The sequence below is a fragment of the Centruroides vittatus genome, unplaced genomic scaffold, assembly GCF_030686945.1.
Source record: "Centruroides vittatus isolate TY-2023 unplaced genomic scaffold, ASM3068694v2 contig_680, whole genome shotgun sequence".
NCBI classification, from domain to species: domain Eukaryota; kingdom Metazoa; phylum Arthropoda; class Arachnida; order Scorpiones; family Buthidae; genus Centruroides; species Centruroides vittatus.
Window position 1 is genome coordinate 320865 of NW_027122427.1, and position 25178 is coordinate 346042.

Sequence of the window (25178 nt, forward strand, 5' to 3'; positions counted from 1 at the left end):
TTGAAGATTTAATTTTGTGATGCTAAATATTGTGCCATAATTACATAAACAGATATTAAATAGGGTGATTCAAAAGTTTTTATACAAAATAGACTCCTGAAAGTACATACATGTAATGCACCTGTGCAAGTAACATCAGCGATATTAACATGGCTTTGCCACACCAGTGGAAGGAATACATTTATATGTTCATTCAATTAAATGACACCCACATAAATCATATTCTGTAACTTATTAGTGAATGCATAATAGAGCCAGTCCTTTACTTGTGTATAGAGACTTAAATCATCCCACATATAATAACAGCAAATACCTGATTTTTTTTCACTGTAGATCTCAATATTTTGAAAACGATACCGTAGCGATTAAATTAAATACAAAAAAAAAAAGAAAGAAACTATTAAAAGCTCATTTATATTAGAAACTTTTCTTTTGCATAAAAGTAATTTTGCAAGAATTCAATTAAAAATTCGAATTTTATAATTTAGAAAAATTTATTCTTGAAGAAAAATGAAAATTATCGCATAGAATTTAGTCTGATATTTGGAATTTGTTGTTTTAATTAAGAAATGTTTTTCTCGTAAGCTTTAAATTCTTATAACAACACGCGTAAAGTTTTCGAAAGTAAATTTAAATTGTAAAATAGTATGTGTTGATCGGTACAAAATTTATTTTGTACCGATCAACACATCCTATTGTTATCGGACGGGAAATTAAAAATTATTCCTCAAATCGGACCGATGATTTTTTTGAAAATATGTTTCCCCGTCAACTAACCTCTATTGTCTTTTGACGCGTAAATAAAGTAATCTCGACAACTCTGGACCATTAAATAGTCAATTATTTAAAAGTGTGAATTAGAAAATAACAGGCAGTCGTTCTCTTTCTATTGATAAATTAGTAAAACATTTAATTAGTTTTTAAATAGGATAGATTAAATTTCGGATATCCGAATAGTTTTATTATAGTGTGTGATTTATTCACGATAAAAAGGAATTATTATTATTATTATTCAGATTACAAATAATTGATTGCGAGCCGAATAGACGGCGTCAAATTTTTTATATTTTCGTTTCTCGTTTTTTAAAAATTAACTTTTCATAAATCGTTAGATAATAACAATATTAGGATTGATGAAAGTTAGCCGCAAAGAGAAGGTCTTTGCCCAGGGCGTTGAACCGAGTTCCGGCCTTCGAGTCTGGAATAGTCCATTATAATCGTATGCACGATGTCGACGAGACTTTAGGGAGAGAAGGAAGAACGATTGTGTCACGGATCACTGGATCATTTGGGCATTCTCGGCTATATATCGTTCTTAGAGGATTAATGTGGAAAACGTGGTCGAATCTTTCGATTAAAGTTTCGTTCTTCTGGTTCCGACCAAGATGTTTCGATCGGGAGAATATGTTTTATTGATTCGATAATATTCCGCCGATACATAAAAAAAAAAAAAAATTGATTTACCTTTATAAGTACATCGTAATTCTTTGATCCGAATTGATTTTTTTTAATACCACACGAAAGAGAATTTTTAAAGGGGTAAATTCTTCCATTATAACACCGCTAATAATTAGCAGTTTCGTTCATAAGAGTTAATTTCGCGAGTAAAAAGTGTAATGAAGGAAATTTGTGATTAAAAAAATCTCCGATATCTCGTCCTAGTGTTTTTTTTTAGGTCTTCACGGTTAAGTGTGACGTTAATTAATTTAACGTCGTACGTAACGATAAGGTTATGTATTGTTTAGCCGATTCGATAGTAATTTCGAAAGGATGTCATCACTATGGCGATCGGAAGGCAACGAACGGTTTGTTGACACGCTCAACGTACTGACGGAGAGCGAATCGACCGCTCTTCCCGTCTCTCCGCTTTTCTTCGCGATTACTCCATTTATTACCGGATAAATACCTATAAGTGGACGATTCCGTAATGCTCGGAAAACGTTTCTCGATTATTGTAAAAATATAATTTTTACGGCGCCCGCCATTATTGCTACACGTGTATATATATATATATATTTTTTCCTTTATTGTTTCGATTTCTTTTGTTTTATCGTCGCCGTCGTCGTTTTAATTTCTTGGTAATAAGTCTCCGGAGAGTGGCGATGATAATTATCGGTTAGTAAGATTCGTTAAAGAGACGAAGCGTGTGATTCGCCGTGCGCTTGTGTCGTAACCCGTGTAGTGGTCACGGATTCAAAATCTCGTTTTCCGTTATCGCTTCTGTCGTCAATCGTAAAGTTCGATCGATTACAGCGGCAAATGTGGAGAAAACGAATAGCGTCTGCCACCGACCGTTTGTTATCTGTCTGCATCGCGTGTGAATATTCGTAGTAGTGATGCTGTCACGGAGCGCGTATGCATACATAAATATATATACAGTACTGTACAGCACATATATACATAACATCAATCTAGTTTCTTTTCTACTTTCCTTAATTAATCATCTCCTCTCGTGTGTGTGTGTGTGTGTGTATGTATATATAAATACACGTATCGATCTATTAAAAATTAGCGATTTAAATTTCACGATCTCGTTCGAAATGACGTGTGTTATAAGATGTGTTTACCCTATTCGATGATCGAAGATGTCATACGGTCTGGTTGTCTGTCTGCTTTTGTTTCCTTTCCTTTTTTTTCCCCTCCTCGTTTCTGTTGTTACTAATTATCCAATCGAGTTCACTCGATAACGGGATTATCGTCGGGAAGGGGGGTGGAAATAATCTCTTTGTTTTTCTGAGATTTTTGATGCGGTGTATTGTGTATCGAATCATTTTAGACAAACGTATTTTGCAAATTCGGTTTGGGTTCGGCCAGCATTCGGTGTCCGGCACAAAGCTTTCGGGACTGTACCATCTCCAAAAAGGGGCGGGGAGAGCTGTTTAGTACAGTGATTGATCTCGTACGGATCTACCCGATGTCAGTTAAAATATTTTTCTCCGAAGTTAAACGTTTAAGGGTTTCTACGTTTCGTTGCATAGAGAATTTTTTCTATTTGTTTACTTCTTTCTTTTTCCTTTATTAATTAAGTAAATAAAAATTAAATTTATGTAGGAATTGGAAGGGACGGCATCTCTGCGATCTATTACTCTCGTTTCCCCCCCCCTTCTTGTATTATAATTGGTATTGACGACGTGGAAAGATTAAAATGTATTTAAATTCGAAGTTAAATTTTCGATTTTCTAGATTAATTTTTTTATGTTTGTTTTGTAAGCCGTTACGTGTTCTGTAGAACGCATGCGATTAGCAAATATCCCGATTGGAAAGAGAAAAAGGATTGCTAAGCTATCTAGGACATCTAACCTAATTATTGTAATTAATCTAATTCCTGACTGCTTTCGTTCGAATAAAAATTAATTTGGAAACAAAAAGAAACGAAATTCGAACGAACGATCGGTTTTTTTTTCGTAAATTTAACAAGTAAATCTGTTATAAATATCAAAATAATTGGTTATGGAAAAAAAGAACAAATAAATTTTTTCCTCTTTGGTCGAGTGTTTTTTTATTTTGTTCGTTATTTTAATATCGAAAATGCTTATTATTTTATATGGTAGAATTTATGAAGTATACAAGAAAGAGATGTTAAAATAAACAGTTAAAAGTTAAGCATGATTAATTTAATAAATTAAAAATTTGAACGAATTAAGATTTTTGTTCTTTCAACTTCTATGATTATGCATTCTGTAAGGTATCATTTGTAGATTAGTCAATAAAAATTGCGTACTATGTTTACAAAACTAAAATTATTTTACATTAAAGTCTGTTTTATTAGTATTTTATTTTAATAGGCGTAAAAGTATTTTATAAAGTTGCATTGCTTCTGAGCATTTCTACGTAAGATTAATCTAACAGCAAAATAACGTTAAAATATTTTTTTCATATTACTATGCTTGCTGATTTATGCCAGAATATTAATTTAATATTCAGTTATCTAGAAAAAATTGTGCTTAGAAAGTAAATTGATGATTGATTTTTTTTTTTTTTTACTGTATCAATGACATTTTAAATGCTTAGACAAGTTTTGAAATATATAAATCTTAATGGGTGGATTATTATATGGATAGATTTCAGACTTTACTTATTTTAACAAATTGCCAATGATTGCAAAACCTAGTTGAATAAATCAGTTGGTTGATTAATCTTGTGGAACTAGTCGTGAACTTGTATTTTAAACTGAAGTTTTTCAACAGTTAAATAATCATAATAGAATTTATTTTATATAAATTTAAAATTTAAATAGTATTGAAAATTTATATAGATGATTAGTTTTCTAATTTTTTACGTCGTATTAAATCATGGATTATGAAAATTTAACATTTCAAAAAGGAAAAAATCTCTATTTTAGACATTTATAAAACAAAAAAAAAAATTGTTTCTAACAGTTGTCAATCATGAAATAGAAATTTATTATTATAATTATTTTTATTTTTCGAAATGAGACATCATTAAATTAAATCAAATAATAATTGTTGTATCATATACTTGTATATTTAAAATGGTTAAAGTATAAATATGCTTTAGAAATGTATATTTTTTCAAATCACTTTGTTCTTTTGTAATTTATTACGAATCGAAAATTACATCAATTTTTGATGTTACATTAAAAATATGTTGAATACAAAATCAAAATTGTGGATAAAATATATATATATACCGGTATATATTTTTAACTTTAAAACACAGAAATAAAAATTTATGTTTCAAATTAAATATAAACTTTGCAGAAATATTGTGTAATATTTATAAAACAAGTTACATGATATTTGTGATTATTTGATTGCCAAGATATTCAAAAAAGAGGAAAGAATAGTAGTATATATTTTTTTTTATTTTAATTTATGTAGTGGTAGAAAATTATTTTCAGGAATGACCTGTCCTTACAAGTGAACCAAACAGTTATTTAGAATGTCAGATTAGGTATGGTAAATGCCAAATTTATTCCACTTGAATGAAGGGTGTTGATTTTATGGTTCACCTAGGGTTTCCAACTGATGACTTAATTTAGAACTATTTTATTTATAACTTTATTACTTCTTTTAAAATATATTGCAGTTGTTATTAATGCTCAGCTGCTAATATATGTTTTTATTATTTATCAGGATTATATTTCTCAAAAATCACTTTTAATAACAAAATAATAAGTATTGGGGTTATTGCACTTTGTATATTTGTCGTGTCTACCATTTATACCAATATATTTTATGTTCTGATAAATGTATTTATTTATTTTAAATACTTTGACATTTAACAATGGCATTGCTTATATATTAATACTTAAAATCATGTTTTTCAATTAAATGAAATTTAATTGATATGCGTATGTGTGTTCTTTTAGTGTGTGTATAGTGGTTATCATTATAACGTGTGTTAGTTGTTTGTGTTTCGGTGTTGTTTAAAAAGAGGTTTATGGTCGGTGGATGGTGTTGTGATGTTGTTGCGAAAGTTTTGTTGGTTTGTGTTGTATTGTTATAATTTTTGTATCATTAGTGTTATGTTGTGTATTATATTGTTATTTTTGTTTTTTTTTTTTTTTTTTTTTTTTTTTTGTTTTGTTTTGTATATTTTTTTTTTTTTTTTTTTTTTTTTTTTTTTTTTTTATTGTTTTTTATTTTTATTTTTTAAATTTTTTTTTTTTTTTTTTTTTTTTTTTTTTCTTTATATGTATGTATTATTCTTTGAAGCTTAAACTTTCTTAAATGCAATAATTTATTTTGTTCGTTACTTTCGATTTAATCATTTAGCGGTTAGTAGCAGGTCTGTTTTAATTTTCTCGTGTTCGTTTTGTTTTGTTTTTTCTTTTCTTTTTGTTGTTTCTTTAGTTCTTTATTTGTGTTCTTTTTTCTTTTTTTTATTTTTTTTTTTTTTTTTTTTTTTTTTCATTTTTTTTTTTTTTTTTTTTTTTTTTTTTATATTTTTTTTTTTTTTTTTTTTGTTTTTTTAATTTTTTTTTCTTTTTTTTTTTTTTTCTCGCTGCTCTTTTTTTTTTTTTTTTTTTTTTTTTTCTTTTTTTTTTTTTCTTTTTTTTTTCTTTTTTTTTCTTTTTTATTTTTTTTTTTTCTCTGTTTTCGTGTGTTTTTTTTTTTTTTTTTTTTTTTTTTTTAATTTTTTTAAAATTAGATGTTTTCGTTTTGAACGTTGTTTTTTTTTTTTTTTTTTTTTTTTTTTTTTTAATTATTTTTTTTTTTTTTTATTTATTTTTTTTTTTTTTTTTTTTTTGTTATTATTTTCTTTATTTTTTTTATTAATTTTTTTTTTTTTTTTTTTTTGTAATTTTTGATATTTATATTGAATTTATCAGGATTATATTTCTCAAAAATCACTTTTAATAACAAAATAATAAGTATTGGGGTTATTGCACTTTGTATATTTGTCGTGTCTACCATTTATACCAATATATTTTATGTTCTGATAAATGTATTTATTTATTTTAAATACTTTGACATTTAACAATGGCATTGCTTATATATTAATACTTAAAATCATGTTTTTCAATTAAATGAAATTTAATTATAAATTTTATAAAAGTAAAGTTACATACAAGTGCATATAAACAAATGAAGTCACTTTATTGATTTCTTCCTAGAATCTGTTGCTGTCTTTTATTAAAGAATAAATTGAATCTACAGTAGCTTATTTCATTAAAGTTTGCATTTTCTGTCTTTCTTGTTTTTTTTAAATTACAATTATTTTGCATGTTTATAGTTTCATTTTCTCTATAAAATATCATTTAAACATTTCGTATGTTTGATTTTTCTGGTGGGTATTTTCATTAGTATCACTTGCAATCATTTTTTCATCTGTTCAAACATTTAACTTTGAAATTATTGTTAAAAACTCTTCTATATTTGCATTGAAGTCATAAAACTTGAACTGCAAGTTAACTACTGGCAATAATCACAATAAAATTGCATATTAATTTAGGATTTATATTGAAGATATAGAACATTAAGGCCATGATTTATATATATAAAGTAGTTACATGATACTTCTTTTTTTTTTGATCCTTCAATATTTTTAAATGCTTTCTAGATACTGTATATCTCTGCAGATAAGACGATAGTTGAATCATAAAAAAAGACCCCCAAAATCTGGGGTCATCTTATAGGACAGATACAAAAAAACTTAGATTGAAATTTATATAAGTTAAAACCATTATAAAAAAAACAGACAAACTATAGTTATTTACTAGTAGAGAGTGGGGTATATGCACAAAATAGAATAGCCCATACAACATTTTTGTGAATAGTCAAGGTCATTACCCAAATGACGAATCAGTGCGAATGCTTGAAACAATCGCAAGGCAGTGTTGCCAGATGCAAGAAAATAAAATTTGTTCATTTTAAAAATTACAAATGACATACTTCCGTATACACTGTACAGTATTATTATTCAGATGATGATTACTGATCTAAACTAAATTCATAGGCCATTGATAGTTTGGGGGTCGTCTTATAGGACAGATATAAGCCAAAACTATAAAACTTCGACGAAAATTTATACCTCGTCTTATCTGAAGGTGGTCTTATCTGCCGAGATATACGGTACATTTAAAGATGGATGCATTATTATTTTTTTTTTTTTTTAGTTATTGCTTTATATATTATAAAATGTTTTGAATGTAATAATCACTCTGGTTCATCATTTTTAGATATATATTACATAATGATGGTATATTAGAAATGTGAATGCTTTATTTTCTGTATTCACATTCAGTTCAATTTGTGTATTTGAAAAGGAGTTGAGTGTTTGAATAAAAAGTGCAGAATGACCTTGGTTTTTTTCTTTCATTCTTATCAACCAGCAAGTACCCTGGGTTGGATTCATTGAATTAATACAAGACAAATTATTCTATGACTTTTTCAGTAACTTTGAGACAAGGTGAAAGAAATATAAATTCAATTTTTATTACTTTTACCAAAATTTTAAGATGAGTTGGATTTATCAGAAATGTTACCTGAGAATAAAAGTTTATTTTTGAGTAATTTATTTTATATTATTGTATAATACCTGAATGAAATTTGCATAAAAATTACTCTTTAAAATTAGATAACTTATGATTTTCAGTTTATATGATATATTACAAATAAACTTACCATATTTTGTTATCATTTGAGCTTTGTTTTTTTATCAACTAATAGAATCAGGCAATTTTTAGAAGTAATATCTTTTTGCAATCAATAAATGTTTGAGAAATCATTCATTTTGAAAAAAGAAAAATGTGTTTCATCTCTATCAAAAAATAGTAACAGAAATGTTTGAAAATTTTACTACTTTAAACATTTGTTCTATCTTATGCTTATTTCTATTTATATCTTCACATTAAATAGAGTGCAAATTGTTGTGGTATTTAAAATTGTTAAACAGCCTATAATTAGCACAAGGAATTTTCAATTTTATTTAAATCTCTCTTTATACATATGCTTAACATGTTCTGAAAATTGTTCTTTCCCAAATTTTGATCTTCAAAGCAAATAGCTAAGATTTTTTATATTCTTATGTATCATTACTTTTATTTTCCTTATTTTAGTTATGCTGTAATATAACATTTTGTATGGTATTTATAACGATTTTCTTTTTATATGTATATCTGATTACAGTTAAGTATGAAGAAATCTTTTATAATATATATAATGCATTTGTAAAGAAACTGTTTGATATTAAAATAGTTTTTTTTATTGTTAAAAATCATTATTTTTTGTTGCTGATAGCATAGCTACCATAAAGGAAAAACATATACTAAATACTGTTTTTTGTGTATATATAATTTATTAATCGTAACTTGTACAAAATTGCTAGAAATAAAACCTTTTCATACATTGCATCCTTTCAAATTGTATTTTAAATACAGATAATCCATGGATTATATTTATGAAATTACAATGTATATAGTTTAATTTAATTCAAAATGCTGATACCAATATTATGTAATATAAGCACTAAGTTTTATAATCTAGCATTTTGTAAATTCATTACACTAATAGCAAATTTTAATTAATTTAAAAATTTTTGCTTATAGAATCAGAAATTTACATTATTTTTAATTGGTTTATTTGAATTCTCTACTGGTTTTTAAATATACTATACTAATGGTTAATGTGATTGAAAACATTACTTCTTAAATGAATTGCTGGAAGATAAGTTGTGTATTTTATTTTAGAATTAATGGTAAAGTAATAATTGATTAATCAGGTTACAATTTACTACTCCACTATCAGTTTATTCAGTCATAAATTAACAAAAAATACAAATTTACTAGCTAATTATAATAAATTTTTTCCTATTAAAAAACATGTCTTAAATTTCATCAAATTATTAGCTTAATATATGAGTATGAATGAATTTATTTGTTGAATTAAATAATGAGTTGTGTCATTTATGAAAAGTAATTTTGACTTCTGGATTTGAAATAAGTTGGTATTGATTGAATTTAATTTAATGTAGGTTTTTTTTATTATGCTAATGTTTACATTTTACTATTTGATTTCTCTGAATTTAATTATTCAGATGTATTAAATAACTGTGTCATAAATATGTGCTTAGACTTTTTGTGTCTGCAGAATGGAATGAGTTTAAAAAATAAATGAATAATAAATGTATTTTTTTTTCGTTTATATAAATTTAAATATTATTTTATTACCTAAATTAGAGTTGGGTTATCCTTGTTCATCAGCATACCAAATGAAAACTTTAAATTGCTTTAGCCAACAAGTTTTTGAAGTAGTGAATAACCTCCTCAAATGATGAAATTGTGTTGTGTGCCAATTTATATTATTAAATGAAATTAGATAAAACATTAATAAAGTATTACTGTTTACTAATTGGAAAAAATATTATCTGAATTGTTCATTAACCGATTATTGATTTAACATAGATTTTTGTGGGAATTTGATTAATTCGTGGTGAAGACTCCAAAAAATAAACAAAAAATTATATACTTTCTTACTATGTTTATCTACACGTAATAACAAACTAAAAGCAATCTCTCCATTTTTTCATGGATGGCACATCTTTGTTTCTCAGATGTGATTTTTGTTACTCCTTTTTCTGCTTGAGTTTTTGATTATATCTTTCTTAGTTAAGGCTGTATCTACTGTCAATCTATTGAAGTCATCTGCCTACAATATCGGACATCTTCTGTCCACTCTCTACCTTGGCTATTATCTTGCTTACTTTCTATAGTAAACACAGTTCTTATGCTCCACTCTTTTTAGGTTCCATAATATTATCAGTTTTTTTTTTTTTTTTAAATAAAAAGTTCAGAAAAGAACTTACAAAAACTCAGAGAACAGAAATTAACTAGTGCTGAAAAGGTTATGTATACAACTGTAACAGTCTCATTCCATAAACCATGTATATATGCCATTAAAATATAGTTTTACAAATCTTAAACGCAGCATCACTTCCTGTATTTGTTCTGTGAGGTGTTTATTATCCGAACGTGTTTGTTGTCCGATTTGTTTGCAGTCTGAACTGTTTGTTAACTGATAACCCACTGTATTTATAAAGAACAGATTCAAAAGAATAGTTATATGCAATTTATCAAGCTAGAAAAAAGAATAGCTGCTACAGTCACAGTTTTGAGCAATTTAATTTAAGCTGTAATCTCTAAAACAGTGATTCTCAACCATTTTTTCATCATGGTACACTTTTAATAACTTAAAAATTTGGCGGCACACACGGTTACTTCGGTAAGTACAGCAGGACAATCAGTAACGTCATAACAGTGATTTTAAACAGTTGATTATTTAGGTCACATTTTCTAAATGCCTTGGTAACTACCGGCAGTTACTGGCAACACCGGTTACAATTTCCAAATGCACCCTAGGAAGGTAAAATCGATTAAATTACTTGTCTGACATAGCTTATGTATGGATATTCGCAGTGGTGTCACACTTCAAAAATCTCGCGGCACAGTGGTTGAGAATCACTGGTCTAAAATAGTAACAAAAATGTTTGACGATCATTTGATACATATGTCGTCAGGTGTTTTCCATGCATAGACAAACTGTAGAGACAGCAAGATAGAATTAGCAATAAGCAAAAAAATCACACTGTCAATTTAATTTATAAAATGTCAACAGTTCAATATGTAAAATAAAGAATATATATAATTATTAAATAACTGTCATAAATTGTATGCTTAGATTTAGCATATTTTCAATTTTTCCTTTAGATATAAACTTAGATATCATTATTTATTAATTTTCATTTAAAATGAAAAATATTGTAAGCCTAGTACAAAAACTATTCTGTTTTGAATCTTACACATCCTATTTTTAGAAATTTGACATGATTAAATTCTTTTCAGGTGCACAAATAGTACTTTGCATATCTACATAAGAAGAGATTTAGGGTCTTCATTTGTTCTACTTAATATTTTACATGCATCAGTGCTGTAATAATTTTAATTTATGCAACTAAGTAATACTATTACAAAAATAGTATAATATATATCCAACAATTTGTTAACTAAAGAAACATTTTTAATTATTATAGTAATTGTTGTCAGAATACAATATAGAGAACAATGTTTTAGAATGATATATTCTAAAGTTCTTCCTACAAAATAGTTGGATAAACTATCAATTGTCAGATTTGGAATTCACTCCATTGATAGACATATATATCATTTACAAATACACTGTAATCATACTCAAGAATAATCATATATAAGAACTCATTTAATTCTGTGTAACAAGTACTAATTTTAAATTCTTAAAATAAAATATTTTTCTTTTTCAAGAAGTCTCTTATATATAAAAATATTTAATAAGTCCAAAAGTATCTCCAGTATTTAACAAATGCAAGACTTAAAAAAGCTTACCTTTTTATAAATACAGTTGTTCCTTGATAGTCCGACGCACCTCCTGTCAAGGTCACCATAGTCTCTGTCTTCAAAGTGTGAGCACAGTATGTACATATGTACATAATTAATCTACCTACGTTGTAGCATTTAGTTATAATGTTTATAAATTATTGTACGTACTGTATTATTTATGCCTATACATACTGTGTACTGTACATTTATTGGCTTCCATATTTCTTTTAATAAACATGTTTTAGTTAACCGAAATGGGTGTTTCATTTCCATATTCACCTAGGCAGCATTTTACTCATAACATGTAGGAATATTATAGGCTACTGCTAGCAAAACAATGCCAAATATGTAATCACTTTTGGTAATCCGACACCTTTTTGGTCCCATACCTGTCGGATTATCAAGGGACAACTGTCCTAAAATATCAAAGAATATGAATGTTTTATTCAAATATTTTCTGTGCTTCTCTAAAATTTTTTAAAAATTATTTAATAATTTATTGAATACTTTATTAATATAAGTTACTGAATGATTTCTTAATAAGTTATTCAATAAGTAATTGATAAACATAGCTGCTATTATGAGAAGTAAATGTAAGATTAGTTTATAGAGCAAATTTTTCTATATGTAAATTCTATATATTACAGTCAGAAGATTAATCATTTATTTAATTGTTAAATTACAAACTTCAGTTTACAAAATGTTTCAGAATTAATATGCAGTCTATTATTGAAACACAATCTGATATTATGAAAATAGATTTATTGGTATTACCAATATTACTAAACTTTTTGTTAACAATTTAGAATGTTTCATCACAGTTCTTGGCAAAAACGTTTGCACAATTATAATGAAGTTAGTAATTATAAATTTATTACTATTCCCAGTAACATTAGTCATTTGTACTTTAATCATGATGCTGAATTTAGTAGTTTAAAATACAAAACATTTAGTAACATTATAGCTAAAGTTATATAATTGTTTGAATTATTATTTATACTTAAAAATAGGATTTGAATATGCTTTTAATTAACAATAAAGTGTATTTTTAATTTTTTTAAATAGTAATCTTAATAATTTATGAAGGAAAGAAAATATTTTTATTTAAAAATTATTGTGAAAGAATGAGAAATTTGATTTTGTTTGATACGATAAATTGGAAAAAATAAAGCACATTGATTTTTATTGAAAATATTTTTAAAAGTTTAGTTTAATTTTTATATGATTGTTTTAATAAATTCTTATTTGACACATGCACACAATATGTATGAGTAAAATAGACAAAAAAGTTTTATATTGTTGAAATTAGATTAAGTGTAGGCATTTTTAAATAAAATTAAAAGTTAACTGAAAAAATTAATTTAAAAAATTTTAGATTTATATGATCAGAAAGAATAGAGGTTTGGTTATTAACTAAGAGTAATTTTTTCTCTTTCTTCAAAATATAAGCATTATATTAATTTATTTCTGAAAGCATATTTCCTGTGTAATTGCTCTAGAAATCTGAGGGATAAGTTAGAGTTATTTTCTAAAATTAAAATAGGTTTGTCCTGTGATACTTCTGTTTTCCTGTCCAAGGTCTATTGCATTAATGATGGATAGTTGATTTTTGATTATAACAATTTGTCTGGTTTTGAATTGTTTATGACATTCATGATGTCTTGATTTTGTTAGAGCTTTCTCCCTATCATTTCTACCATTTTCTTATTTCTTTTTCGAATTTAATGAAAAAAAGTTGATGCATATTCTGTTCTTCTAAATCTTCCATGATAAATTTTTGAAAAAGTTGTTTTACTATTTTAATTTTTTTATGAAAAGAACAATTAGTATTTGCATACATGTGAGAAGTTTTATGAATTTGCTTGACAGAGATCGTGCATAAATTATAAAAATTTGTATCATTTGATATTTTTTATTTTACAGATCACTTTTTTGAATGCATTTTATACTAAAAATTTCTTATTTGTTTTTTAAACAAATGTTAATATTTATGTAATGCATTAAAAATAAAAATATATACAGTATATCTCGGCAGATAAGACGAGAGTTGAATTATAAAAAAAGGCCTCCAAAATCTGGGGTCGTCTTATGGAACAGATACAAAAAAACTTAGATTGAAATTTATATAAATTAAAATCATTATAAAAAAATGGACAAACTATAATTATTTACTAGTAGAGAGTATGATATGTGCACAAAATAGAATAGCCCATACGACATTTTTGTGAATAGTCAAGGTCATTACTCGAATGACGAATCAGTGTGAATGTTCGCAACAATTGCAAGACAGTTCTGCCAGATGCAAGAAAATAAAATTTGTTCATTCAAAAACTTACAAATGGGACATAATTTCGTATATGCTATGCAGTATTATTATTCAGATGATGATCGCTGATCTAAACTAAATTCATAGGCCATTGATATTTTTGGGGGTCGTCTTTTAGGACAGATATATGCTAAAACTATAAAACTTTGATGAAAATTTATACCTTGTCTTATCTGAAGGTGGTCTTATCTGCGGAGATATACGGTAATTGTGAAACCAGTAATTGCTGATAATACATATATTGTTTAAATGGTATTTTATGCTAATTTACTTATATTGTATATTACTTTTTTCAGCAGATAGTGAACAAGGTTCTTGGGAAAGTGGACTTTCGTACGAATGCAGATCATTACTTTTCAAAGCTTTACATAATTTAATTGAGAGGTATAAAATTTTATCATAATATTTTTAGTTATTTTATACGATATTATATTTCAGCGGATTAAACATTGAGAAAAATAAGATATCTGAAATAAAGGAAAATATTATACAGAGTCTATTTTGAAAATTTTTTATTTTAATGAATATTTATTTGCTAATCATAAGTCAGTAAGTTATAAATTTTAAAAATTTATGTCAAAACAAAATTGTAATGAATTTAGTTTTGGTTTAAAAAATTGATACTTTTTAAAATAAAACTATATTTTACATAAAATACTGAAAATAAAATTATTTTCAGTTTTTTACTTGTTTTAAAACAGAAAATAATTTTATTTTTAGTATTTTATTAAGTATACCGATCCCATTATTTTTAATTATTGAATTTATATATTTTACATCTTGTGAAATAAGTAAATAATTATGAAATCAATTTAATTAAAATACTTTTTAAATTATGTTTATTATAATATAATATATTTTGTTTTAAAAATATTACTCTGAAGTTGAAAATACTTAATACTATTCATGTAAACTTTTTATTTATTGAATAATGCTTGGGCTCCATGTTACATGAAAACTGAAATGGATAATGAGAACTGAAATATTTCTGTTTCGGCTAAGTTTCATAATATCTGAATACAAAACAAGATTTTCTAAGCCCTACTTAATGTTTCTTGCTAAAGTTAATTATTTCAAAATAGAGAAAGCTTTAATTGCTTTGCTGTTCATATCAGTCTATCAGTGTTAAGTAACCTGTTCAGCATTAATTTTTGCTACCTTTTGAGAAGGAGGTCTATGAAACAACTTAGTTTATTGACATTATCTTAAAACATTTCATTATTTTTAAAATATTTTAAACTGTGTTTTTAGTCAAGTTTCTGCTGAATTGAAAGCAAAAACAACCAGAGGTTGCATCATTTTCAGTTGTATGTTCGGGTAATATGAAACCCAGGCCAATGAAATGTGTAACATATGCAACAATAATTTTTATGGTAGAAAAAATTTTTATTTTAGTTTATTGTTCATGATTAAACATTATTTCTAATTCATTAACATTAACTAATGATAGTGGTAAATGCTCATGCAGTTGGTGTGGACTCTAGGACATTTTCTAGATCCTAACTCTCTACATTGTTAAGCACTGACTTTTTTGAGTCTGTTGATGTTCATTTAAGCTTTATTATAAATTGCTTTGTTAGTTGCAGCAATGCTTGGGTGATCTGTTTAGGGGGATTGCTAGGCAGGCCACCCAATGGAATCACTTAACAGAACCAGTTTTTGTTCACTGAACACTGGTAGTTTGATTCTGGGTTCACACCTCACCAGCACAGGCTGGCCACATGGAGTTTTCTTCACATCTTTAATGTTTAAATAGTGGCCAGTTATCTTTAAAAACCTCCTGGAAAGCATTCCTAGGCAGATCGTGTTGCTGTTTATGTTCATGTTGATATGGGCTATGATGGTATTTAACCAACATGTTCTTTTGCTATTGACGATTCCATGAATTATGGATGTTTCTAATGAATGAGCTTGCACTACATGGCCAAAATACAAGAGCCTTTCTTGATGATCTCTATCTTCAGCATCATACATTGGATGATGACTGCTATCACTCAAAACTAATAGTCTTATGGAATGATTCAGACACTGGCTGACATGCTGGTCATATATGTCAATGTTAACCATCTCCAATAGGTTCATTTCCCTTTGTCATCTTTGCCTGTATAACAACTCCAAGCAAGAGAGAATTAGATACTTTCTGTTTTTCCTTTTCTATGACTGACCTGCTGTAGTCTCTATAGTCATGACATCCTTCTGCTGCTAACCTTAGGAACATCCAGTGATTACAAGTGTTGGTCTACACTTCTTTAAAGAAACTCACAACTTAGGTGCACATGTTGTGGTCCAAGTATACACTATATGGCATCATGACATCCACTCTATTAACCTGATAACTTTGTATGATCGTTGGAAGTCGAAAGAATGCCAGGGGTATACAAAATTCTGCTTAAAGATAACAGTTTTGATAAAGATCTCATATATATCAGATCTACAAAACAATCACTAAGACAACACCTCCGTGAACATAAAATGGACATCGAAAAACAGAAAAACTGTACTGCTTTAGCAATATACGCTAATGAAAACGACATCATACCAGATCTACAGAAAGTGGAAATGGTCACACAAATCCAATATAATCAGCTGCAATGTCTGGAGGCATTGGAAATTTTTAAAGTGGACTGCAAAGGCCTGTCAATTAATTTTAAGGAGAAACAACTATCGAGAGCATGGCAGGTGATTTATGACGAAACGCTGTAACAACTAGTGCAAGCGCACATCTTTCGAATATTTAAATCTTAAGAAATTTGAAAATTTTGAAGATAGAAAACATTGGATACTGGAAATTTTAAAAATTAGAATAAAACCAGGAAATATTTATAGAACACCTGAGGAAGACCCTAAAAAGTGGGTCGAAAATGTTTGTGATATGTTCTAAATTTTTATCTGCAAAACTATATAAGGTTAGTGAGATGTAAGGATAAATGCATTTAAACTCAACAGCTGTATATGTTGGTTTTAGCTTTGGTGACGACATATAGTGGCTCAGGTGATCAACAGCAACAATAATCTATTTATTGCCTGATAACAATGTAGGAAAATATCCCAAGTAATCAATGCTGATGATGTAAAAAGGTTCTCTCAGCAGAGGAATATGGACAAGTTGCCTGGTTGGTGTTTATAGGCGAGGCTTTGGCCATAACATTCTTGGTAGTCGTTGTTATATTGTCTAATATGGCAGTTTATTCATCTCAATGAATAAATTGCCATATTAGACAATATAACAATAATAGTGGTTGTGTATGATGTGTTCATAGGTGCAGATGAAACCAATGTATTTTGTCATTGAATTGTCATGGTCCACTTCCAAAACAGAGCAGCAGAGAGACTGTGAAATAATGCAGTTTCAAGGTGGGCTTGTTGGATTATAGCTTTGTTGATAAAGAATTTTGTCAAACACTTGATAATGTGCAGAGCCAGCAGCATCTTTGGTCAGTTAACTAAAATGTTCATATAAATATAGCAGATAATGGTGAGGTATTTTTTTTATTGTCAATAATCTGATTCTGCTTTTGTTATGATGTGGCTTGCATGGGAGATAACAATGGGATAGTCAGCTTGGGTTCAGATGAGACTGACAGGAAGTTCATAACTGCTGGCATCTGTATGTAACTTGATTGATGCATCAGGATCAAAGTGCTGCAGTTCAGGTTCTGAAGCAAGTACAGCTTGCAATTGATTGGAAATCTCTAGCTAATTAGGATTCCACCAGAGTAAGAAAAGTGACTTGGTGATCATGGCAAATTGGTCAATGAAGCAATAATAATTTAATGATACACTCAGAACCAAATTATGGTTTGATACAAAAACATTGAAAAAAACGAACGTTTTTGAACCCCTTTTGGGCTCTGCATCAGGTTCTTAACCTTTCCCAGATGGTTATTCAATTATGGAAAAAAAAAATTACAAAAACCACATTACACATGCACAGCAAGTTGGCCTGCCTGTCATGCATGATGTGGTTTTTGTAATCTTTTTTTTTCCGAACTTATAATTGAACTCTTATTTAAACATCATTCCATAATCGAATAACCATCAAGGAACGGTTAAGAACCTGATGCAGAGCCCAGAAGGGGTTCAAAAACGTTCATTTTTTCAATGTTTTTTGTATCACACCGTAATTTGGTTCTGAGCGCGTATTATCATTAATTTGGTGTGGTGAGTAGTTATTTACTCAATAATAATTTGTAATTAAAAACAGAAACTTAAGGAATCTTTGAACTTGCTGAAGGTTGTTGGTGTGGGAAACTTGAGGGCCATTTGTATTGATAGTTTATCAGGGTTAGGCGGAATCCTTTTTCCATTGATATTATAGTGTAAATTTTGAGGCTTTGGGTTTTGAGTCATTATGTTGGGTTCAAATGCAAATTTATCCAATAGAAACGTTTGAGGATTATTGATAGATGCTGCAGGAGAGCTAAAACAATAGAGAAAAACAAAGCTGTGTTAAGATAACTGAGGCATATGTTCCATCTAAGGCCCATAGCATAGGCATCGTAGACCCTTATATTATGCTCTGAGATAACATTTTGTTGACTTCATCATTAGTAATCTTTCATTTGGCTGGTAAGATCCATTTTGGTTTCTGTTTGATTGAAGGGTTCCAGTATGGATTTAGTGTTTTATGTCAACATTAGCTTATTCAGTTAGTGTCTGACTCCAAATATTAAAGTTTGTAAGTTTGTTCATGAATAGTTTCATCATGTCAGACAGTTGTTCAGGCAAACATTGACCAGAGTGATGGTCATTAGGTGTCTTGATCTTTGCTTGATGTGTCAGCCTCAGGACTCTTCCATAACAGCAATAGCAAGAATTATAGTATTGACTTCCTGGTATGTGGGTTCTGGCAAGTAATATCTGTAGATACCATATCTTCAGATGACCAACATGAGAGCAAACTGTTCCAAACAATTAGATTTCTTTCCAGCATCAATTGGCAAAAATATTTTGATAAAAAAGGATGCAGATGCATAAAATGAAAAAAAAAATTATTTCACTTTCTTTCCATATTGGCAACACTCCATTAAAATATGTGATAAGGTATGTTATAAATATTATAATATGAATATATTGTAAACTACTACTATCATATATTTTTGTAAAACACATTATTATTATTATGACTAAATACTTTCACTCTAAACAAATTGATAAAAATTAATCCCGATTTCAATGTAGTTATTGAATTTCATCATATGGTGAACAAGGAATGCTACCCTAACAAATATCATTATTGAATTGCTATAGTTCTTGATAAACAAAAAATACAAAAAGTTTAATTTATAAGCATACTTATACATGAAGTATAATAGTTTTTATCTGTTTGAATGTGATCAAACCAAATACTGTAATGCCACTAATGTTATTTACTAGTCTATGTAACAATCTTCCTTTAAAAAAAAATTGGCAATTTATAATAATTGAATAATATATTTATTACACTCAAACCTGTTTTTGTGTGGTCTTTTTTTGTGCGATTTGTTTTGTGTGATTTTTTGTGTGCGGTATATGAATTTCAAACAAATTGGTATACTGCACAAAAATAATTGCACAAAACACATTGCACATATAAAAAAATTGCACAAAAAAAGACCGCACAAAAACAGGTTTGAGTGTATAAGATGATTATTTAACAAATTAGTTTTATAAAGAAACAATTCTTTCGGTAATAAAGAAAAACAATTTGAAGTTTTTTGTTGTTTAAATAGTGTATATATAATTTTAAATAATTTAAAGTATGCTTTATTATTTATTCTGATATTATTGCTTTGATGAAAGTAAGTTTTATTAAATAAATTTAATTAAAAATAAAATACTTTTGTTATGATGAAAATAACACTTTGAAAATATGAAAATATAAAAGTTCTCTAATACATTTTATTTATGAAAAAAGAAAATAGCTTTATTTTTATATACAAAATACATGTATTAACCAACATATATACAAGCCAAATATTAACATTGAGTATTAAACAAAATAGAAAGCAAGTTTTAGTACAATGTATTGCATAAAACTTCATTTTCAATTAGTATTAATAACAGAAAATGGATGATATTTATTGCTATGATTACATTTTAATTAACTCTTTAAATTTTGTAGATGCTTGTTATCAAGAGGCATCACACGTCTTGGTAAATGGTTTGTTCATCCATATGATGGGTTAGATAAACCTGGAAGAAGGTAAAAAATTGATTTTTAAACATAGACAAATACATAAAATATATTTATTTAACTGAATTTTTTAAATTTCTTTTAGTCCGCAGCTTACATTTGCTTTTAACTTCTTTGTTCATGGAGATAGTACAGTTTGTGCTAGTGTGGATGTCAGGCAACATCCAGCAGTATATTGTCTGACAAAACATCACTTGCTGGCTGCTCAGAGTTCACATTCTGGAATTAAAGGTGTAGTAAAATTATTGATTTTTACAATTATACATAGAAAGGCATAGTATAATTTAAAGAATAATTTTTACATCTTATTAATGTAGAAATTAAATCAATGATGAATAAAAGAAATATTAATGTTCCTATAGAAACAGTCATTTGTATTGCATGATATACATATGTAGCCTATAAAAGAATTGTTAAATTGAATTATTTTGGAGTTTTTTATTCTAAAAAAAAATTTGGAAATTTATTATTTCTTTCCACCTAGGGTAATTACTAATATTAGCATGAATAATAAAAACTACAATATTATGAAATATAATTTGAAATTTATTATTTATTTATATTATTAAAATCTATTTAAAAATTTTTTTTTTTTTTTAATTTTAGTAATTCTCAGTCCTTTTGGTATGGCTGGTACCTTAACTGGACAAAGTTATAAAGATACTGATATGACAACCAGACGTTTATTGGGTGAATGGCAGCAGTTTTATCCTTTACCATCATGGGACCATAATAGTAGAGATCTTGGAAATGAAGATGATGATATGCCTTGTGCAGTTGAAGTTATAGTTGGTAAGTTTTTGATACTCAAATCCAAAACTATGTATTAGAAATTAGTATATACATAATTTCTAAATAAAAAATTGATGTTATAATAATCATTTATTATTTTTCAATGAATGTAAATCTAAAATTCAAATGAATATTGTGAAAATGTTTTCATTACATAAAAGTTATTCAAATGGAAACTGGAAAAGTATTATAAGTTAACTTATTATAAATATAGGCACATTGAAATGAAATTGATCTTCAATACAGTCCCGTTGTGTTCTACAGACTTCCTTTAATGGTTTGATAAGACATGAATTTATCAAGAGAAGAAATTTTCCTCTTGGCTATTACAGATAATCTTAACACTATCTCTTTTACCTCATATTTGATTCAGTGACACCTACATAGTGTGTTTTTGAAATTCCAAAAGAAGTTTAAATCATTGGTTCAAAATCTGATGAATATGGCAAATGCTATAACATTTTAAATTTTAACTTCTGAATATGATGCAAGGTTAGATTATGTAAAGTTGGATATTGTCTTTCTACAGATACATACACCGAAGATAAATCTCAGTTTTTCATTTGAATTGCCCTCTTCAGAATGCCATAATGTTTTTGACTGTTAATTATTTTTATTTGCATCAGATAATGTTTAATTATTACTTCTTTAAAATTCCAGAAAACAGTTAATAACAATTTTCTAACTATCTTTTGCTGAAGTGAACTAACTGTTATAACATGATTCTGTGCTAATGCATTTGCTTTCCTGGTGAAAACTAATGCATTTAGTTGTTTATCTTCAATAATTACCCAATGCAGAAAAGGTTTTCTCTCATACACAAGAAGCAAAGAACACACAGCCTGTGACCATTCTTTCATTCCTGTTCTCAAATGATTAAGTCATTGCACTGATTTTCTTTTTGTAATTCTGTATACAGAATCAGTACAAATTCTTTTTCATAGCAATTTCATTGATTATACAGCAAAAAGTTCATTAATCCAGAATGTCTTCTAATCTGGTGCACTCTGATGATGATCTGGCATGTTAGTATTTAGCAAATCAGAATTTGTTTGGACACATTAGTGCTAACATAAACATTTTGTATTCAGTAACATGTATTTTTTCTTACAGATCAGTGTGAAGCAGTGCATCTAAAACAAATTTCTCATACTCTGGATATGTTTAGCTTTTATGAATTATACATATGATTCATAGAAGCTAAACATATACAGTGTATGTCTGGAAATTAATATCTCATGTACTGTACAGTACATGAATCATGTGAATGTTGATTTGTGTAATAATGTTCTCATCAGTATTTTTGTGGGGATTTTCAATGAATCTAAACATAGTATAACCATGCACTTCATCGTCAGACTGATTAAAGGATGTGTGTAAACAAATTGAAATTATAAAGTAGTTTGCACTGGTAAAAAATTCAGTAAGTTATATGCAATTTGAATTTTGTGAAAATACCAAATTTTTGGATTTTTTCTATTTTTGATAATCCAGCATCAATCTGGTCCTGTAGTGCGAGAGTGGTGCTAGATTGCAATAGAAGTTTCAAGTAATGAGTCAATTCTGTATGAGATTGATTATGCAACATAAACAAAAGATTTTCTGTAGAGTTTGGCCGGCATAGTCATATTGCAGCAGAAACTACAATACTTTGTAGTATTATATGTATAGTTTGTTCTTCATTAAATGTTTTTATTTTTCTAACTTCTATTCTTCTTCTTGGATTTTATGTTTGGGAATATTGTAGTTCGGGATAGGGTTTCTGCTGTAATATGGTTACGCTGGCCAAATCCTACAGAGATTGATATTATGGTTACAATCACTTTCAGCATTATGATAATGTGTTTGTTCAGGTCAAGGAGAATCTTCAGTACTACTTTGCATTCCATTTTAAAATTTCTTAGCTCATTTATATACTTTTATTTCTTTTTTAAACGTTATTCATAACATACTGTGTATGCTTAATATACATTTATAATTTTGATTTGAAACCTTCTACAAGAAGAAATCTGACATTTTGTTTGGTGCACAATACACTAATAATCCCAATAGTTATCACAAGATAGTGCTTTTTGTAGTGCTGTGCAGTGTTGTCAATAGACCTAATCTTCTAAACAAGGAGCTCTCAACTTGTGTTCTACGATCCTTAACATTCCACTGATAAAAATTCTAGGTTTCATAATAAAAGTAGTTTTTGAGCATTAATTAAAAGTTCAAAATTTGTATTAAATTTTTTTTTAATGTTTTAAAACCTGTTAATATTCTATAGGAAAAGGGGACTTGTGCTCAGTTCTGCACAGCTCACATTTGTGGGAGGGAAAATCCATTTAGTCTAATGATTAAAATCATACCATGTAGGCTTATTTGATTCTTTCCTAAGTATTCATTTCTTTGTATTTGATTGCTGAAGTATTAATTCCTGTTTGATAAACTGTTGCCTGGGGGTAGCAATATTTGAATACTTTAGTATTTATTTAGTGATTTTCAAAAAATCAAGTGCATTTGATATCCCATTGCTAGTTGAGCTGTCATTACATTTGCTGATGAAATCATTTTACAAAAATTATTAACTAATTTAATAATGGAAAAGCAAATATTATTAATGTAATCTGTGTTCAGTAAATTATTTTTGATTTTATTACATTTTTTGTTTTATTTATGATCAGTAAAAATTGTTAGGTTTCAAAACTTTTTATCAAAGTGAAAAAGGTTCTACAATTTAAATAAGTTGGGAAATGCTGTTCATCTATTGCAAATTATTGCCAACAGTTTTATAGTTTGGATTCTATATATTTTCCAATTTCTACTTGAATGACTTTTATTATTATTTTTTTAATATTACAATTATTTATCCTATAATGTAATATACAAAAAAAATGTGTTATAAGCAGAACATTGACAACACTTATTAACAGTATAAAAAGCAAAATATTAGAAACTCTAAAATTTTCTAAAAGTAGCAAAACTTTAATGATCAAACATTTTCAACCTTCTTAAAATGCCTTTATCAGGCAAGTATAACTAATTAGAACGAAACATGTTAAACCTTACAAAATTAAACTGATGTAGAGCTCTCTGATTTGTTTTAAGTTAACAGCAGGAGAGATAATAAAATACAAATAAATGTATTCAATATGCAATATTACATTAAAGGGACCCGTAATACAAAAATAAATTATTAAAATGTCTTTCTGAAAGTCCAATTTTCAGAAAGACTCAGCTCTGGTATACCATACCAAAACCAAGTGATTGGTTAAAAGAGTGTTTCAGATTTAATTTTGAAGGAAGAATGGCTACCACATCACCTGACCTGAGCCTGCTATATTATTCCATATGGTCAAAGTTTAAACTGAAGGTCTGTTTTAAATCTGACACAAATGTTGAGACTCAAAAAATTCCTTCTGCTGAAAATGGACTGCCTTTCCTATGGAAAGCCTCTGTACAATTATAGAAGAGTGGTGACCAAGAATGAAGGTTATATCAAAGCATATGGTGGAGACTTTAAACATTAGAAATGCATATAGTTGTAAGCTTCTTGCCTCCAATGAATTGTTTAATTATCTCAAACTCCCAATTGATTGAGATATAGGAAGTTTATCAAACTGTATTGGAGTGTTAGAAAATCAAGATTACATCAATAAAAGACTAATTTTATTTATGGGATGCATTTTGGTCTTCAGTAGACCTTCAGCCGCTATTACTATAAATACTGATATCTATGACATTACATACATACCTACAATGTTAATGAAAGTTATGACAATTTGGGAAGTAAAGTGTGTGAATCCTGGCTATCAATTCTTATCAATCAGAGTCACTGTTATAGATCCTCTTAATACAGTCACATGAAGACTCATCTATGTGAACTGTTGGGTAGATTATGTGGAAGAATTTGTAAGGATGGTTGTATGGACAGTTAATAGTGTATGTCCACATAATAATTAATAATTATGTTAAAATAAAGCAGGTTAGTTTTTGTAATTTTTTTATGTAATAAGTTAAAGTTGAATGTTAAATATAAGTTTTTGCAGTGTTGTAGGTATTAGTATTTCCAGTGACTGGTATCAAAA

The 25178-nt window shown here is 27.7% G+C and overlaps 1 protein-coding gene across 2 annotated transcripts in view; it reads left to right on the plus strand.

The window, feature by feature from the left end:
• skd (mediator complex subunit skuld) overlaps positions 1–25178 on the plus strand; it is a 166403-nt gene that overhangs the window by 53989 nt on the left and 87236 nt on the right. The window contains exons 3-6 of one of the 2 annotated variants that reach the window (XM_067276197.1): positions 14438–14525; positions 20245–20325; positions 20402–20547; positions 20923–21108. In XM_067276197.1, the coding sequence (XP_067132298.1) occupies positions 14438–14525; positions 20245–20325; positions 20402–20547; positions 20923–21108 (501 nt within the window). The remainder of the gene's footprint in view (positions 1–14437; positions 14526–20244; positions 20326–20401; positions 20548–20922; positions 21109–25178) is intronic. The other variant, XM_067276196.1, reaches the window with a different exon arrangement.